This window comes from Chanodichthys erythropterus, chromosome 3 (genome assembly GCF_024489055.1).
Source record: "Chanodichthys erythropterus isolate Z2021 chromosome 3, ASM2448905v1, whole genome shotgun sequence".
Lineage (NCBI taxonomy): Eukaryota > Metazoa > Chordata > Actinopteri > Cypriniformes > Xenocyprididae > Chanodichthys > Chanodichthys erythropterus.
In genome coordinates, this window is record NC_090223.1 from 72,757,624 (window position 1) to 72,777,022 (window position 19,399).

At 40.5% G+C, this 19,399-nt stretch overlaps 2 protein-coding genes across 2 annotated transcripts in view; one reads left to right on the forward strand and one right to left on the reverse strand.

Annotated features, from left to right (window-relative positions):
• LOC137014587 (zinc finger protein 420-like) overlaps positions 1–4,403 on the forward strand; it is a 50,182-nt gene extending 45,779 nt beyond the window's left edge. The window contains exons 6-7 of the mRNA XM_067378954.1: positions 3,432–3,606; positions 3,691–4,403. Coding sequence (XP_067235055.1) covers positions 3,432–3,606; positions 3,691–4,403 — 888 coding nt within the window. The remainder of the gene's footprint in view (positions 1–3,431; positions 3,607–3,690) is intronic.
• LOC137006263 (oocyte zinc finger protein XlCOF6-like) overlaps positions 1–19,399 on the reverse strand; it is a 165,444-nt gene that overhangs the window by 101,289 nt on the left and 44,756 nt on the right. The window lies entirely within an intron of this gene.

A 19,399-nucleotide genomic window follows, 5' to 3' on the forward strand; every position in this document is an offset into this window, starting at 1 on the left:
TTTCTAGTATGCCAAGTAAGAAGTTGATTAGCTGGTTCAGGTGAGCTAAACTCTGTAGGACAGTGCAGGCCTCCAGCAGCAGGACTGGACACCCCTGGACTTGGTTCTTAGTCACCAAAACTGACAGAATTAATAATTAGTGAATTACACGCACTGTTTGCTGACACTTGAGTGATTCACAATGTATTTCACAGAAGTCAGTCATGTGGGCAAAATCATGAGGGTGAGCAAATAAATCTCATTCTTTATTGTTCATTTAAGCAACAGAGCAGAATACTGTTAATCTTTAGATACTTAAGTTATGTTTTAACAGTGGGGGGCAAGCACTTTTTCACACAGGGCCATGAGGGTTTGGATTTTATTTTCCCTTCATAATAAAAACCTTCATTTAAAAACTGCATGTTGTGTTTACTTGTGTTATCTTTGATGATCTGAAACAATAAAGTGTGACAAACATGCAAAAAAATAAAAAATCACTTTTTCACACCTCTGTATTTATTGACATGGTTTTAAAGCTATTTGCTATCCTGTTTGTTGGCCTTAAAACATCTTAAACATGTACATATGCACACCAGGGAAATCTAGATTTTCTAGGGGACCATGCCCCCGTATCCCCCAAACAAACAACATTTTCTGACCAGGGTAATTATGAAACCCTGCGTACGCCCGGCTTATATTCTATCTAATGAAATCTGAGGTAAACGTGTATTACTGTGATCAAAAATAAATGGGGCCAAAGGTAAAGGTTGTGTCTCATTATTCTATTAATAACTACCGATTGATTTTGCATTTCTATCAGAAATTAAGAATTATTAGTGTCATTGTAAATTGTGGTGCAAATATCTAAGCTTTCTAATACTTAAAATCTCAAGGTTAAATCAGAAGATTTTTTGTAAAAATGTTTCTGTAACAGCTGCCAAAAAATAGTATATAGCTCCACTGTGGTTTTTAACAAGATTAAAAAAAATAAACTTTTCACAAATATTTTTAAAGCATTGTTTGTACCATATTTGTCACTGTTTTAATTTTAATATATAAAAATTATCTAGTAAAATAGTTGGATTTCAATGCACTTCTGTGATTGTAGACAATGCATGACTTTTATTTTGGAGTGACGACATGACGTCATAAGACTGCGCCGCGCTCCTGCATCTGTGATTCTGCTGAATAAAGGTTTGTTTTAAGAATTTAAGCTGTTTTAATCGACAGAAACAGTTTTGTAGTTTTAATAATTTTACCAGCAATGTTAAAATAGTTTATTTACTATTTAGTAACATTGTGATTCTTTATCTAACATTAATGAAGGATATTTGTGTGAGTAAAGCTCATCCACTGATGAGAAACAGTAAACCTGCGTCTCATTTCTCTCTCTATATATCATAAATCAGTTTATCATGAACACGAGTTCAGTCTCTGGCGAGTCATGATGGAGAAACTGAACTTTTCAACTCCGAGTCAATTGAATCAAACCCTTTGAGAAATGATTCAGTGAATCACGACTCGTGCTGTTCGAACAGTGAATATGAACGAGAACAACAAACACTAACAAACTAACTAGGCTAATCATGTTTTCATCAAAGAGTAATCATCTAAATATAATCTATATTTTTTTTGCATACCAAATGTAGATCGTAAATGCCTGAAATATGAAGTTTATTAATTTGTAGTGTTAGTTTTGAGTGTTTTTTTTTAGTCCAACAGGTCCTTGAAGATTTTTAACTCTGTTAATTATTCTCTTCTTACAGATGGAGTTTATTAAAGAGGAGACTGAAGACATGAAGATTGAGTTTAATAAAGAGGAGTTTGAAGAAATAAAGATTGAAGAAACATTCAGTGTGAAACATGAAGATACTGAGGAACAAACAGGTTGGTTTTATTCTCACAGCTGAACTCAGTCATTTGATCATTATTAAAATGTTCAGCTCTACATAATTAGAGAATATACAGAAGTATAATCTTACAGATAATATTGAAGAATCCATTCATTCCAGCATAATATCTTTCAGGTATAAATTCCTTGATCATGAAATGGTTTAATTAAGGTTTGCAGATGCTGAATGAATCAAATGATTAACAGCAGCACAAACTCTGTGAAATCAGCAGGCCTTCCTTCAGACGCACTCAGTGCCTGAGTTCACTCAGTTGTTTCATTCAAGTGGACTTACTTTAGAACAAGGGTTAGGGTTTGATTTAGGGCTGGTTACTTGTAATTAAAGGGTTAGTTCACCCAAAAATCAAAATAATGTCATTTATTACTTACCCTCATGCCATTCCACACCCATAAGACAACTTTAAAAATTCAGTATTTCCATTAAATGTGATCCCAAACCACAAAACCAGTCTCATGGGTATATTTGTAGAAATAGCCAACAATACACTGTATGATGTATGTATGTCAAAATTATGCAATATTAAGTAAAGATCATGTTCTATTAAGATATTTTGTCCATTATTTTAGTCTGTTATATTGAAACAAACCAGTCTAGACTTTGAGCATGTGAACTTTCTACAGAAGCTGAAACGTCAAGACATGACGTGATATAGTTTTAAAAACATACAAATAACGAATAATAATCACTCCAAAATTTAAAAATATACAATCTACTCCACTTTACTGCAAACTTCACTTGATCTTGTGTATCCAGTGTCTGCTGTGAATGCCCCTTAATAATTACACAGTTTTAGGAAAATAAATTAAATATCAAATGTCAAAATATGGCTGTTAATATCACATTAGATCATTTTGTCATTGATTGAAAATATTTCAGAGCAATGTTTTCTTTATTTTCTTAATATTATTTATAATTAATTATTAAGAATTATTTAAGGGAAGGTGGCAGAGCAGCTATTTGGGAAATTCTGTAGCCAGAAGACGTCCATTCAGTGCTGATTGTCTGAATTCAGTAAATCTTGATGTAAAAACATTTGAAATTGGAGTCAGATTAAACGAGCAGCTAAAGTAAAATTGAGACTAAATTCTAAAATTAAGTGAACTTCACAGGAGCGCTGAAAAGATGTACACACATCATACCTTCACCAGACCACTGGATTATGTCGCTGGAACGACAGCCCTTCCTTTACGATTGGATGATTAATGTTAAAGTTTCAGGGACATATGCAACTAATTTATGCAAATGCATCAAAATGATCAAAGTTTTGTAGCAGTTGTCTATCACAACGAGTCTCAATTTTATGACCTTTAACTTCATATTTCTCTCTTTAAATAATTTTGATTTACTGAAAATGTTTTTTTTTTTTCTTTCATTTCAGAACTGATAGAAGTGAAGGAGGAACATCATGACAAATCTGGAGAAAAACCTTTGAGTCACTTAAAGACTAAAAATACATTTCTAAAGAAAAGAAGAGCCAAGAAATCTTTCACCTGCACTCAGTGTGGAAAGAGTTTCTCAACCAAACATCTTAAGGATCACATGAGAGTTCACACTGGAGAGAAGCCGTTCACATGTGATCAGTGTGGAAAGAGTTTCACTAACAAACAAAATATTGATGTTCACATGAGAGTTCATACAGGAGAGAAGCCGTTCACATGTGATCAGTGCGGGAAGAGATTCACACAAAGAGGAAATCTTAAGAGTCACACGAAAGGTCACACTGGAGAGAGACCATTCACATGTGATCAATGTGACAAAACATTTCTATGGGCATCAAACCTGAAGAGACATCTGAGAGTTCATACAAAGGAGAAGCCACATTCATGTTCTGTGTGTGGAAAGAGTTTTTCACTGCTGTGTAGTTTACATAAACATGAGAAAATTCACTCTGGTGTGAGAGAGTATGTGTGCTTTGAGTGTGAGAAGACTTTTATTACAGCAAACCATTTAAAACTGCACCAGAGAATTCACAATGGAGAAAAACCTTACAAGTGTTCACACTGTGATAGTAGATTCAGTCAGTCATCAGATCTGAAATCACACAAGAGGATCCACACTGGAGAAAAACCTTACAAGTGTTCATACTGTCACAAGAGATTCAGTCGGTCATCATCTCTGAAAAGACATGAGAGGATTCACACTGGAGAAAAACCTTTCAAGTGTTCACACTGTGACAAGAGATTCAATCAGTCATCATCTCTGAAAACACATGAGAGGATCCACAGTGGAGAAAAACCTTTCAAGTGTTCACACTGTGACAACAGATTCAGTCGGTCATCATCTCTGAAAACACATGAGAGGATTCACACTGGAGAAAAACCTTTCAAGTGTTCATACTGTGACAAGAGATACACTCAGTCAGTAAATCTGAAAACACATGAGATGATCCACAGCAGAGAGAAGCTGCACACGTGTGATCAGTGTGGAAAGAGTTTCTCTTTTAAAAGTCACCTGAAGATACACATGAAGATCCATGCAGTGGAGAAACCACATCACCACAGTCTGAAATGAAGTAGTTCATTTTTATGTGCTGAATAAAAAAATCTCTTCTGTGTAAGTTAGCCACAGCCAAATCTCTCCTCTCCAGCTATACAGGTCCTTCTCAAAAAATTAGCATATTGTGATAAAAGTTCATTATTTTCCATAATGTAATGATAAAAATTAAACGTTCATATATTTTAGATTCATTGCACACCAACTGAAATATTTCAGGTCTTTTATTGTTTTAATACTGATGATTTTGGCATACAGCTCATGAAAACCCAAAATTCCTATCTCAAAAAATTAGCATATTTCATCCGACCAATAAAAGAAAAGTGTTTTTAATACAAAAAAAGTCAACCTTCAAATAATTATGTTCAGTTATGCACTCAATACTTGGTCAGGAATCCTTTTGCAGAAATGACTGCTTCAATGCGGCGTGGCATGGAGGCAATCAGCCTGTGGTACTGCTGAGGTGTTATGGAGGCCCAGGATGCTTCGATAGCGGCCTTAAGCTCATCCAGAGTGTTGGGTCTTGCGTCTCTCAACTTTCTCTTCACAATATCCCACAGATTCTCTATGGGGTTCAGGTCAGGAGAGTTGGCAGGCCAATTGAGCACAGTAATACCATGGTCAGTAAACCATTTACCAGTGGTTTTGGCACTGTGAGCAGGTGCCAGGTCGTGCTGAAAAACGAAGCTTTTCAGCAGATGGAAGCATGAAGTGCTCCAAAATCTCCTGATAGCTAGCTGCATTGACCCTGCCCTTGATAAAACGCAGTGGACCAACACCAGCAGCTGACATGGCAACCCAGACCATCACTGACTGTGGGTACTTGACACTGGACTTCAGGCATTTTGGCATTTCCTTCTCCCCAGTCTTCCTCCAGACTCTGGCACCTTGATTTCCGCATGACATGCAAAACTGAGCAACAGTCCAGTGCTGCTTCTCTGTAGTCCAGGTCAGGCGCTTCTGCCACTGTTTCTGGTTCAAAAGTGGCTTGACCTGGGGAATGCGGCACCTGTAGCCCATTTCCTGCACACGCCTGTGCACGGTGGCTCTGAATGTTTCTACTCCTGACTCAGTCCACTGCTTCCGCAGGTCCCCCAAGGTCTGGAATCGCTCCTTCTCCACAATCTTCCTCAGGGTCCGGTCACCTCTTCTCGTTGTGCAGCGTTTTTTGCCACACTTTTTCCTTCCCACAGACTTCCCACTGAGGTGCCTTGATACAGCACTCTGGGAACAGCTTATTCGTTCAGAAATTTCTTTCTGTGTCTTACCCTCTCGCTTGAGGGTGTCAATGATGGCCTTCTGGACAGCAGTCAGGTCGGCAGTCTTACCCATGATTGCGGTTTTGAGTAATGAACCAGGCTGGGAGTTTTTAAAAGCCTCAGGAATCTTTTGCAGGTGTTTAGAGTTAATTAGTTGATTCAGATGATTAGGTTAATAGCTCGTTTAGAGAACCTTTTCATGATATGCTAATTTTTTGAGACAGGAATTTTGGGTTTTCATGAGCTATATGCCAAAATCATCAGTATTAAAACAATAAAAGACCTGAAATATTTCAGTTGGTGTGCAATGAATCTAAAATATATGAAAGTTTAATTTTTATCATTACATTATGGAAAATAATGAACTTTTATCACAATATGCTAATTTTTTGAGAAGGACCTGTATATCCCTTATGGTGCTGTTTTCTGTTCCCATATCTGCTCTCAAGATTCGAGGACAGCCACCAAAATTCTTACGGTCTCGAGGAAATAACCCCCTATGACTTTAGGATCACTGCTTGTGCAGTATGCATTCAACCATAGTATTCTCCTTGAGAATCCATTTATTGCCCCATTGATACAAATGACAAATGGCTTCAATTTATCATAAGTCAATTTATCATGAGTCAACATGCCATATAAAGTTGGGGCCTTTTGAAAAGTAAGCTCTTCTGTGCAGTCTTCTTTTTCTTCGCATTTCCGTGCCCAGTGGGTCAAGAGTGGACAGAATGAGGTGGACGTCTTCTTTGTGCACATGAAGTCCTCTTTCCTTGCATTTACTGTACATCCATCTATATCCATGCAATGCTCCTGAGCCTTGGAGCTCTTCCCTAACAAACTGAATAACATCAATTAAGTTGTCAAATAGTTTTCTGCGAATTAGTCCATTTCTACATAAGATTTCTTTTAAGTGTCTTAATGCTGATGATAATCACATGTTTAACACTTAAAATATGAAGAATTTCTTCATACTTTAGACCTAGGTCAAAGTAATGTTGAATTAGTCCAAATCTGTCCATCCTACAGGGTAAGGAATAAATGTGACCTCGAGGTGGATGGAAGTCTAAGGGCAGACACAGAGAGAGAGAGTTATTATTTTTATCTTTTAAAGTCAATTTTGGGCAAAAAGCATAGTATAATAAAATCACCAAAACAGGTCTTCATGTTAAGAATGAATAGTACACAAACATTTCTAAAACTGTAAACACTTTTTTTTAAATAAAGCATTCATTATTTTATGATAAACATACTGTCTTAAGTGCACTCATTTATAGTCATATATTAAAAATAATTGATAAATAAATAAATTTAAAAAAATACAATAAATAATAATAATTGTTGTTATTATTATTATTATAATTATTATTTGCCTATTATTGCATTTAGGCTACTTGCATTTAGAAGAAGAAAAGAGGAACAAAGAAATTAAAAGTCAGTCATAATACACAATGCCAGGTTTATTTGGGCAATAATAATAAAGTGCTAAGATTATTACAATTAAACAAGATTTTGACGCACATAATTCTTATTAAATCGTTGTATCCCGCTACCCGTTGATAGAGAATCACTGCAGTTAATATAATTTGATGAATAATACACAATAAAACAATAAGATTCGTTAACACATACCTGGGAGTTTGCTGTTCTTCTTCTAAAATGAATCCGTGAGTACGGTTTTTACAAACCGATTATGAATTTGTGGGAACTGATTTAAAAACCGAGGATACGGTTTGCAAAATCTGAGCGCACGGATTGGGAATTCGTGGGTACGGTTTATTAATCCATGGGCATGATTTGTTAAACCGAGGGAACAGTTTAAGAATTCGTAAGTACGGTTTATAAACTGAGGGAACGGATTGCAAAACCGTCAGCACAGATTGTTTTTTTTTCTCCTATGGGTGACGTGCCGGGCTCCGTAGTTCTTTAAACAAAAACGAAAAAACAAATTATACGAAGGTACACGGGCCGTAGATAAATACCCTAGCAATGACCCTGCTTTCATATTATCTCACTCTTACTTTAGAAGTTGTGTTGACTATACTGAAGAACTGTTTTTTTTTTGTTTGTTTTTTTGTCACAGTGCAAGGATGACAGTCGCTTACCTGGTGATGCATTGAGTTCCCTTTCAGTCGGTCACGTTCGACGTACGTCAGTAATGACAGACGAATTGGGATATCGCCAGAGAGCCCCTATCAGCTTCGAGAGAACTAAAACAAGCCAATGAACATTGGCGTGCGATATTTGCATAATGCGCACTGCCCACATCTGGGGGACATAAATTTGGCAGCAGATGCAATCGCACTCTGTCTTTCGCTTCGGAGCCAACACTTTGGTGTCCTACAGCCTGACTGAACTTCAAACAAGTCTGAAGAACGAAAGAAGCAGCCTTACCGTGTTGGTGTTACGAGTCTGCAGCGAATCCGCGAGCTTCAGGAGCCAGGCAGAAACTACTGCTGTGAAACAGCGTTCCGCTGTAAATCCATAAAGTTGGTGTGCGATTTGGGCTGGTCTCCTGTGTGTGTGTGTGTGTGTGTACACACACTCTCGTGACACTCCCTGTGTGTCTCGACACAGAAAGAGCTGTATTTCCCCTTCTAAAATCACATTTCACAGACAGACACTGCGTCTTTTTCAAGACGTCATTCAGTCTGTGCATTTCTGGAGGCGGTCGTTTCCTATCCTCGCTGACGGCCACAATCACTTTCTCTCATGTCTGCTTAGCGTGCTGAGACTGTGTTTGTGAGTGGTTCATGTTCTCGTGAAAAATGAGAGCATGCCCACATCGGCGCGTTGTTTGTCTCACCTTTCTCGTAAGGGCTTGAGCGCTCTGCACGCCTTGTGCCGTCAAGCTGCCGGTTGACAGCGCGCATTGCTATGGCAACCCTGCACGTTGTCTGGCGCTCTAGATGCAAAAACGGTCGAGACTCGAGTGCCTTTTAATGAGGTGGAGTCCCCTCACTTATTCCCTTGATCTAGTTATTTTTCTGAATCAGAAAAATACTACTTTGGTTAATAAGCTTGGGTGACCAGAGGATCACAGTGGGGCAATACCCGCCGAGCCGTTCTCTGTGGGCCCCCCACTCCTCTACTGCATCGCAAACATGTTGTGACTGTGTTCGTGGGTGGTTCATGTTTAGCACAACATGGCCATGTCGGCGCCGTGTGCGCCGTGTGTCGTCCAGTTGGGCGGCCACGTTCACTGTTCAACATGGCTGGTAGCTTCTGCTTGGATTGCTGGTCCTTCTCATGGGGGACCTAGTGTCTTAGTCAGAGTTTCAGCAGAGGATCAGATGTCGACTGCTACATTTGAGAGAGTGTTGTTGGGCTCTGAAAATGAAGATGAAGCTGAGCGTCCCACGGTTATGGTGTGCTCGTGCTGAATCAGATTCAGACTTGACAACAATGCTTTCCCGGGCCTCTGGGGGCGTTGTGCGACGCGTACCTGCCTTGCCCTGCACCCTGTCTTAGCCCAGAAGTGCATGGAAAAACTTGTCAGTTTGTGGCCTTTTTTGGAGTCAAATATGGAACGCCAAGGGGGGCATAATCTGCATTGCAAGTTTTTTCTCTCTCACTACCCTCTAGGGTGGGGTGGCAGTGCTACGGGCACACCACCTCTGCCCTGCATGAGTCTTGGCCCCGGCAAGTCCGTGTTAGGCCAAAGTACTCATTGTATTGGGTAGTTCTGAGTCGGGGTTGAGCTATGCATGATGCAAGTCATAGCGCAGGCCCCTGGCCAGACAATGTCCACCTTGGTGGTCCAGAAACACCCCTGGCTAGCCTTGTTGGGATGTGTCGCCGTTTAAGTACGCTTTCTCGATGCACTCATCTCACAAGCTGGCCTAAAACCCAGCCCGCAGTCAACCCAGTTGGCTAGCGGGTAGCGGTCCTGGAGGTAAGGTGACCTGGAGCTGAGGTAAACAGTTCTTCGGGAGACAATGCTCGCATCGCTCCCTCCCCGGAGGAGGGCCGGGTGGAGAATTTGGTCTGTTCCGCCGCTGGCTCTCCGGAGTCCAGCGGTACCCACTAAGAGCTGTTTTCTGATCTTCCAGGTCCCAAGTGGGTGTGGCTGGCAGTGTGCAGGGCTCCGCCTTGCCACTCCCAGTCCCCTCTCACTTCGCCAGCAGGTGTCAGTGTATTGGTGCAGGCCGTGCCCTGTGTGCCGTCTCCCATACGTACTGCTACCTCGCAGAGTCTGATCACACTCTGGACCGCTACCATGCCGTCCGAGTCGGGTCCCCGTACTCTGGTTCGCTGCCCCACCCCCGGTACGTCTGTGGTGCGTTTGGCTCTGCTGGTGTCTGGAAGCCTGGGTAGTGCTCTCCAGCCCGTTCCGCTGGTTCATTCGCACTATCAGACTCGGCTATGCGATTCAGTTCGTCCGGTGTCCTCCGGGTTTCAGGGGTGTCCACTACACTCAGGTGTCGTTGTTCCCCTCAGGGAACAGGGCGTTCGCAACTACCTTGACGACTGGTTGATCCTGGCCAGCTCGCAAGAGCAGTTGTGCGAACACAGGGACGTGGTTTAGCTCACCTCAGCCGGTTGGGTCTTCGGGTCAACTGGGATAAGAGCAAACTCAGCCCCGGGCTGAAGATCTCTTATCTCGGTCTCGAGCTAGACTCGGTCGCCCGGACTACACCCCTCGCCGAGGAGCACGTCCAGTCGGTGTTAAACTGCCTGAGTACGCTTCTGCAGCCGCGGTCACGCTGCTCGGATTGCTCCATATGTTGCCGCTTCAACACTGGCTCCGCAGCCGGGTCTCGAGATGGGCGTGGCAGTGCGGTACACTCCGTGTCCTCGTGACACCGAGCTGCAGTCACACCCTCATCCAGTGGTCAGACCCCTTGTTTCTGGTGGCGGGATTGCCCTAGTGAAAAAAAAAATATACTAAGTATACTTGCAGCAAGACTAATTATTAGTATATTTCAAGTGTGTTAATGATTAGTTCATTTAAAGTGTGCTATTTTGAAACAACTAATTTTGTACTAAGTATATTTAAGTTGAAATTAAGTAGTATTAAAATACAACTTTAAGTTTATTTAGTATACTTATGTGTGCTAAATTGGAACAACTTCAAGTATACTTAGTACACTTTAAGTATATGTCTGTGTAGGGACTAATTACATGCTTGATTGATATTAAAGTGTACTTAATTTGTGTTATAAGTATACTTTATTTGTGTAAAAAGTATATTTTTTGTTATAATATATGTTGCATTATAAGTATACTTTATTTCTGTTATGAGTACACTTTGTGTTATAAGTACACTTTATTTGTGATTTAAGTACATTACAAAATAATTACGAGTGTCTTCAGAAAACACAAGCAATATACACTTAATATATTATTTTACAGGTAATAGTACTGTATGCTCAGTACCTTTGGCTTATTCCAAATATTAAACATTACACACTTTGCAGTCAATAACAATACACTTTGTTATTACTTATACTTTGTATAATATAATCAACATTTGAAGCGGATCAAAACCTTTAATCAAAGTTGTCCTAACTTTTTTAATCCACTTTAAATATTGACTACTGTACTTTGAATTACATAATCTCACACAATACAGTTGTGCTACTATTTAAATAGTTTAACACATTTTCCCAAAGTTGAATGCATTGGTTTTCAAGGCCATTAAAATAAATAAAATGTAACAACATCACTAATGAAGAGACATATTTCATTGACAAATCCAATAGTTTTTATTTAAACTTAGATTCAGCAAAACATACCATGTTTTTCATTAAAGAAAAAAAAAATATTGGACCATGGTGACCCTCTATACACAAATACAAATTACACATTATATTCCATTTTCTGATGAGCTTCTCATGATTGTGTCTGATGGCACAATGATGACCGCAGAAACTCGTGAAGAACAGCATCTGTTAACAGAATATACCAAAGATATAAGACAGCATGTTCACGTTTACAATAGTCTGTCTGAATCCTACATTGAACCAATACTATTTTTGAACAGTAAATGAGGATTAGCAGCAGGGAACTGTATCAGAATGGCATGTCGATATTGTTTTCGGTACATAGTCAAGCATAAAACACTTTATGAATTAATATCGTACAGAATACGGGCCGATTTGACCAATCATATGAATGTTTTGGTGCTGCATACAAACATGTGCCATAATCTACCACACAAAAACTCAAAAAGGAGATATCAAGCCGAAATCTCACTCTCCGTTTGTTAAAGAAAATAAAATAAAGTTTGTTAACTGGTAGACTACAACTCACCTCCCAATAGTAGCACTTTTCTTCGGTTCTTTCAGGATCGCGTAGGCCATTAGATTAGCCGGTTGTCGTCGCCATCACGGTCAGGCTGCGATGTCACTTGATTAAACTGGTCAGAATCCCCAAGATTGAGCGATGTATTGTGCTTTCAGTGTTTTATTAAATAAATTATACATTGCGACATTATACTTCACCCGAGTGACTGAGCGAGGGGGATTCAGATGAGGACCGTGACGTCAGCAGCTCTGATTGGCTGAAGGCAGTGAGCAACAAAATCTGATTGGTCACCGACCAAGTTGAAGAGACATTTGAATTCCGATAAGTTTAACCACTCTACATATTTTTTCGCATGTAACGTGACTTGTGCTGCTGGTGTGTTGTTTAATATAGATTTGTGTGTACGACTGTAAAATGATTCTGCCAGTGTAAACTTAATAAACATTTACACATATTTGGAAATTGTATAGGCTACACTGCATATACTAAATGGGCTTGTAATGCATTCATACTGAAATAAATAGCACAAGTACATAGCTGCCAACTCTCACGCATTCAGCGTGAGACTCACGCAATTGACCCAATTCTCACGCTCTCACGCCACACCCCCATATTCTCACGCAGACTCGTGCAGAAGTGAGGGAAAAAAAATCGCGCCGCATGATCTCGCAAAGCAACGCGCAGAGAGACCAGACAGACAGTGTACAGTGAGTTTTTTGTGACAATTGTGAGGGAAATATACAATTTATTCCCATAAACTGTGTAGTCTTCTGTTCTCCCTCCCATCTGCACCGTGTGAATTGTGAACGCAGGCAGGTCCGTGAGTTACAGAGCGCTCCGTGTCTCCGTCCAGTTTAGGCTAGTAACTAATAGGCCTCATATGCTGTTATAGTTTATAGGGATGTGACGAGATTTCTCGTTGAGGCGAAAAGTAGTCTGCGATGTTGCCATGACAGAGTGTTAGGATGATTAGGAAAGAATATGCCACCGCTACGTTTACATTGCGCTTCCACTATCATTTTGCTTTGTATTTAAATAAAAAAAACATTTAATTCAGTTGGATAACGGTCGCCGCCGCTCCATATTTACAGAGTTACGCGCGATCACGAAAGTGGAAGTAAACGCGAGCGCGCATTCAAACGCGATTTCAATACCCCGCAACTTGAAAGCGGCTCCCTGATGAATACAGATATCTCTCAATATGAAAGCTATTTTAGGCTGGGCAGTGTAGTTGTAACCATCTCTTAGCTCTGTATCAAAGAAAAATTGGTCTTATTTGCACTTTGAATATTGAGAGATTGCGATTATTGTTGCACTTATTGTAAAGTGTTACCATAAAATGAATAACCTAGATTCAAAAATTGAATTTACCTCGGCATAGTTAAATAACAAGTGTTCAGTACATGGAAAAGACATACAGTGAGTCTCAAACTCCATTGTTTCCTCCTTCTTATATAATTCTCATTTGTTTAAAAGACCTCCGAAGAACAGGCGAATCTCAACATAACACAGACTGTTACGTAACAGTCGGGATCATTCATATGTACGCCCCCAATATTTGCATATGTCAGCCCATGTTCAAGGCATTAGACAAGGGCAGCCAGTATTAACATCTGGATCTGTGCACAGCTGAATCATCAGACTAGGTAAGCAAGAACAACAGCGAAAAATGGCAGATGGAGCGATAATAACTGACATGATTCATGATAACATGATATTTTTAGTGATATTTGTAAATTGTCTTTCTAAATGTTTCATTAGCATGTTACTAATGTACTGTTAAATGTGGTTAAAGTTACCATCATTTCTTACTGTATTCACGGAGACAAGAGCCGTCGCTATGTTCATTTTTAAACACTTGCAGTCTGTATAATTCATAAACACAACTTCATTCTTTATAAATCTCTCCAACAGTGTAGCATTAGCCATTAGCCACAAAGCACAGCCTCAAACTCAATTAGAATCAAATGTAAACATCAAAATAAACACTATACTTACGCGATTAGACATGCTGCATGACGAACACTTTGTAAAGATCCATTTTGAGGGTTATATTAGCTGTTTGAACTTTTTTTATGTTGTTTAAGGCAAGCGCGAGCTCTTGGGGCGTGGAGCACGAGAATTAAAGGGGAAGTAGCCCTGAATCGGCTCATTTATAATGATGCCCCAAAATAGGCAGTTAAAAAAATGAATTAAAAACAATCTATGGGGTATTTTGAGCTGAAACTTCACAGACACATTCAGGGGACACCTTAGACTTATATTACATCTTTTAAAAAAAAGTTCTAGGGCACCTTTAATCTTATTAAGCACAAACAATAAGGTTTCATTTATTAACATTAGTTAATGCACTGTGAACTATCATGAACTAACAATGAATGACTATTTTTATTAACTAACATAAACAAAGATTAATAAATACTGTAGCAAAGATATTGCTCATTGTTAGTTGATGTTGGTTAATACATTAATGTTAATAAATGAGATCTTATTGTAAAGTGTTAGCATTTTTATTTATACTGTTTTTATGATCAGTTTGTGGAAAGGAGTTCAGTTAGGAGGTCAAAAGTTGTAGAAGCTCATAAATCATGTCCAGTAAGGTCTGAAGAGACTGAAATCATACAGAAGAGAAGCCAGTCACTTGATTTTTTTACAGTGCTTGAGTATTGTTGTCTTTTACTGCATATGATAATTCAGTCTGAGAAAGTAGAACTGAAATGACATTCATTACAAGATGATTAGTTAAAACATTTCAAATACACCTGCAGACTACTTTTTTCTAGTCATGTATTTCGCCATCTTGTCTCTTCTCGTGGACTCAATCTCGAGTCTCGTCTCGTCTTGTGAGATACCTGTCTCGTCACACCCCTAATAGTTTATATAGAATTAAGTTAGCATTAGCAGAGTTGTTTGTTTTGCAGCACTGAGCAGTTATTTTACATAACTTTATCATAAAAAAACAGTACAAAAGTAAGCCACGCCCCTCCATAAGCACCTCCCCCATAACCAAAGCCACACCCCCCAAAATCTCACTCTAAGCTGAACTCAAAAGTTGGCAGCTCTGCATAACATACTCAACAATTAACAACATGACTCGTATTAAACTCATATAACATTAACACAGAATATAGGTTCGGATAAAACCCAAATTAAGCCATATAACGTTACATTATTATGAACATATATTCAAGAGATTACCACACAATTGCGTGGAGACTTGTATACAGGTCGTTATCGGATTAGCGTTTGTCTCAACTTTGACCAAAAACATACAAAAAAAACCCATTAAAAACTCACCAAATCCGTGTTAAATTATGTTTTTATAAATATTTGGTCCCAAAGTGCGATGTTTAAGCACATTAATCTGCAAGAGGTCTGCTCTGACACCGTTCACAAAATGGAGGATTCAGTTCTCCCTCTGCTGGAAAGCGCGTGCTAGAAACAGCAGGCTTAAAGGGCCAGTACCACCTTTTAAAAACATTTTATTTTATTATTTTATACTCAAAAATAAAGACAATATTAAAGAAGGAAAAAGTTTCTCCTATTTTTTTTTATTTTTTTTGCTTTATAATTAAATGAATTGTGAAACTAATAAAAGTTTCTCTTTTTTTTAATTATTATGTGGCTAAATCACCTGTGCTACACTAACATACAGGAAGTGCTTAAAAATTTGCAAAGTTCAAACACTCTAGAGCAAACCTCATTGCTGGGTTACGCACACATGCAAGCACTTGGGTGTATAGTGTCAGGTCTACACACTCCATTAGTGAGATCAGAGGAAGTTCACAACCACAGGAAGGGCTGATCATGTTTAAAGGTGCCCTAGAACATTCTTTCACAAGATGTAATATAAGTGTAAGGTGTCCCCTGAATGTGTCTGTGAAGTTTCAGCTCAAAATACCCCATAGATTTAAAAAAAAAAAAAAAAATTTAACTGCCTATTTTGGGGCATCATTAACTATGCACCGATTCAGGCCCCTTTAAATCTCGAGCTCCCCGCCCCCGAGCTCTTGACTATAATACAGTGCATAAACAAAGTTCACACAGCTAATATAACCCTCAAATTGATCTTTACAAGATGTTCGTCATGCAGCATATCGGATCATGTGAGTATAGTATTTATTTGGATGTTTACATTTGATTCTGAATGAGTTTGATAGTGCTCCGTGGCTAAAGCTAACATTACACACTGTTGGAGAGATTTATAAAGAATGAAGTTGTGTTTATGAATTATACAGACTGCAAGTGTTTAAAAATGAAAATAGCGACGGCTCTTGTCTCTGTGAATACAGTAAGAAACGATGGTAACTTTAACCACATTTAACAGTACATTAGCAACATGCTTAAAAAAAACATTTAGAAAGATAATTTACAAATATCACCAAAAATATCATATCATGGATCATGTCAGTTATTATTGCTCCATCTGCCATTTTTAGGGCCCGAGCACTGATGGTGTGAGGACCCTATTGGAATTGCTCAGCCAATTATTCTTCTTCTCCAAAATGAATCGCATTTTTGAGGGCCTAAACGTTCTCAAAAACTCATGAAACTTTGCACACGCATCAGAAGTGGTGAAAATTTACATCTGATATGGGTTTCAGAATTAGGTGTGGCAAAATGGCTCAATAGCACCACCTACAAAATTTCAATTAAGCGCCCTTCGTGCTACGTTTCACGTACAGTTATGAAATTCGGTAGACAGATGTAACAGCCCAATACCTACAAAAAAGCCCCTGGGTGCAAAGTTTGTAAACCCAACAGGAAGTGAGATATTTTGAATTTTCTCTACAAAATTTTGGCAGTTTTTGCCATTTCCACATGTTGTACTTTAACGAACTCCTCCTAGAGCTTAAATCAGATCAACATCATATTTGGTCAGTCTAATCTAAAGGCCTTTGAGACGTTAAATTGCGAAGATCTAGAGTTTTCGCTGAAGGGCGTGTCCGTGGCGGCCTGGCAAAGTTTGATGTTTCGCCATGAAACAGGAAGTTGTTGTAACTCGGGCATACAATGTCTGATCTGCCCCAAACTTCACATGTTTTATTAGAGTCCTGACCTGCAGACATCTATATGACAATATTCAGTTACAGTCATAGCGCCACCTGGGGGCAACAGGAAATGACATGTTTTACACTGGGATTAACTCCTCATAGAGATTAAACCAGATCAACATCATAATATGGCCAGTCTAATCTAAAGGCCTTTGAGATGTTAAATTGCGAAGATCTAGAGTTTTCGCTGAAGGGCGTGTCCGTGGCGGCCTGGCAAAGTTTGATGTTTCGCCATGAAACAGGAAGTTGTTGTAACTCGGGCATACAATGTCTGATCTGCCCCAAACTTCACATGTTTTATTAGAGTCCTGACCTGCAGACATCTATATGACAATATTCAGTTACAGTCATAGCGCCACCTGGGGGCAACAGGAAATGACATGTTTTACACTGGGATTAACTCCTCATAGAGATTAAACCAGATCAACATCATAATATGGCCAGTCTAATCTTAAGGCCTTTGAGATGTTAAATTGCAAAGATCTTGAGTTTTCGTTGAAGGGCGTGTCCATGGCGGACCGACAAAGTCTGATGTTTCGCCATGTAAGGTGAATCACTTTTTTGAGGGCCGAAACATACTCGAAAACTCATGAAACTTTGCAGATGCGTCAGAAGTGGTGAAAATTTACGTCTGATATAGATTTCAGAATTAAGTGTGGCAAAATGGTTCGATAGCGCCACCTAAAAAATTTCAGCGAAGTGCCCCTGACACTACGTTTCATGTACAGGTATGAAATTTGGTACACACATCTAACAGCCCAATACCTACAAAAAAGTCTCTTGGAGTGAAATCTTAAAAAAACCAACAGGAAGTCAGATATTTTGAATTTTCTTTGCAAAATTTGTGCAGTTTTTGCCATTTCCAGACGTTGTACTTTAACTGTCACGATCTATAGTGTGAGTGCCCTATCAGCCACTAGAGGGCACTCCATCCCGGACTCTCATTTCCACCCATGCATTCACTACATTTCCCATAAGACACTTCCCTGGACTCATTAACCTCGTTTATTGCACTCAGCTGTTCTGTATTATGTTATTAGTGTCTGTCTATTTATACTGAGTTGTGTCTGTCCTTGGTTGTGGTTCGTTGTATTTTTGTTACGTGCACTTTTTGTTTCTCTGGCTTTTTGTATTGGACTATTTTTGTGGAGTTTAACCTTTGCCTGTGTTTCTGGATTACATGCTTGGAGTTTCCTGTAATAAACATCGCTGCACTTGGATCTTACCATCTTGTTCTTGTGTGCACCGTGACAGAACGAACCACCCTATTAAGATCCAGCAGCATGAGGACCATTCTGGGAGGCACTTGCAGGGAGCGTATGGCACTGCTTGGGGCAGTGATGGCTCTACGCCAGGAGGGAGAAGAGGTAGGATGCTTCGCCACGGTCTTTTGGACGATGGCGGTGGGGCTGAGGTACAACGATGCAGCGCTGAAGGAGATTTTTAATGGCTGCATTGATGATCCTCTACCTCAGTGTGAGATGGAAGGGCTACAGGACTTGGATTTTTGGAGGTTCGCTGCCTATCTCCGCCATCGGGTAGATTGGGCCTCACCAAGTCAACCAGGCAGTGTGCATGCTCCAGATCATGAATCCGTCTCTGAAGTCACAGGGGAGGTGGGCACTGAGCCTCAGCTTCACCCCGGTAGAGGGAGGAGGAGGAGAAGGAAGAAGGCTTCCTTCGGACGTCAAGGCCCGGAGGCCGCTCCAGTCAATGAGCCCGCTCCAGCCAGTGAGTCCACTCCAGAGCCCGCTTTAGTTAGAGAGTCCACTCCAGCCAGTGAGTCCTCTCCAGAGCCCGCTCCAGCCAGTGAGTCCTCTCCAGAGCCCGCTCCAGCCAGTGAGTCCGCTCCAGAGCCCGCTCCAGCCAGTGAGTCCGCTCCAGAGCCCGCTCCAGCCAGTGAGTCCACTCCAGAGCCCGCTTTAGTTAGAGAGTCCACTCCAGCCAGTGAATCCACTCCAGAGCCCGCTCCAGCCAGTGAGTCCGCTCCAGAGCCCGCTCCAGCCAGTGAGTCCGCTCCAGAGCCCGCTCCAGCCAGTGAGTCCGCTCCAGAGCCCGCTCCAGCCAGTGAGTCCACTCCAGAGCCCGCTTCAGTCAGTGAGTCCGCTCCAGTCAGTGAGTCCACTCCAGAGTCCGCTCCAGCCAGTGAGTCCACTCCAGAGCCCGCTCCAGCCAGTGAGTCCACTCCAGAGCCCGCTTCAGTCAGTGAGTCCGCTCCAGTTAGTGAGTCCACTCCAGAGTCCGCTCCAGTTAGTGAGTCCACTCCAGAGCCCGTTCCAGTCAGTGAGTCCACTCCAGTCAGTGAGTCCACTCCAGAGCCCGCTCCAGTTAGTGAGTCCACTCCAGAGCCCGTTCCAGTCAGTGAGTCCACTCCAGTTAGTGAGTCCACTCCAGAACCCGCTCCAGTCAGTGAGTCCACTCCAGAGCCCGCTTCAGTCAGTGAGTCCGCTCCAGT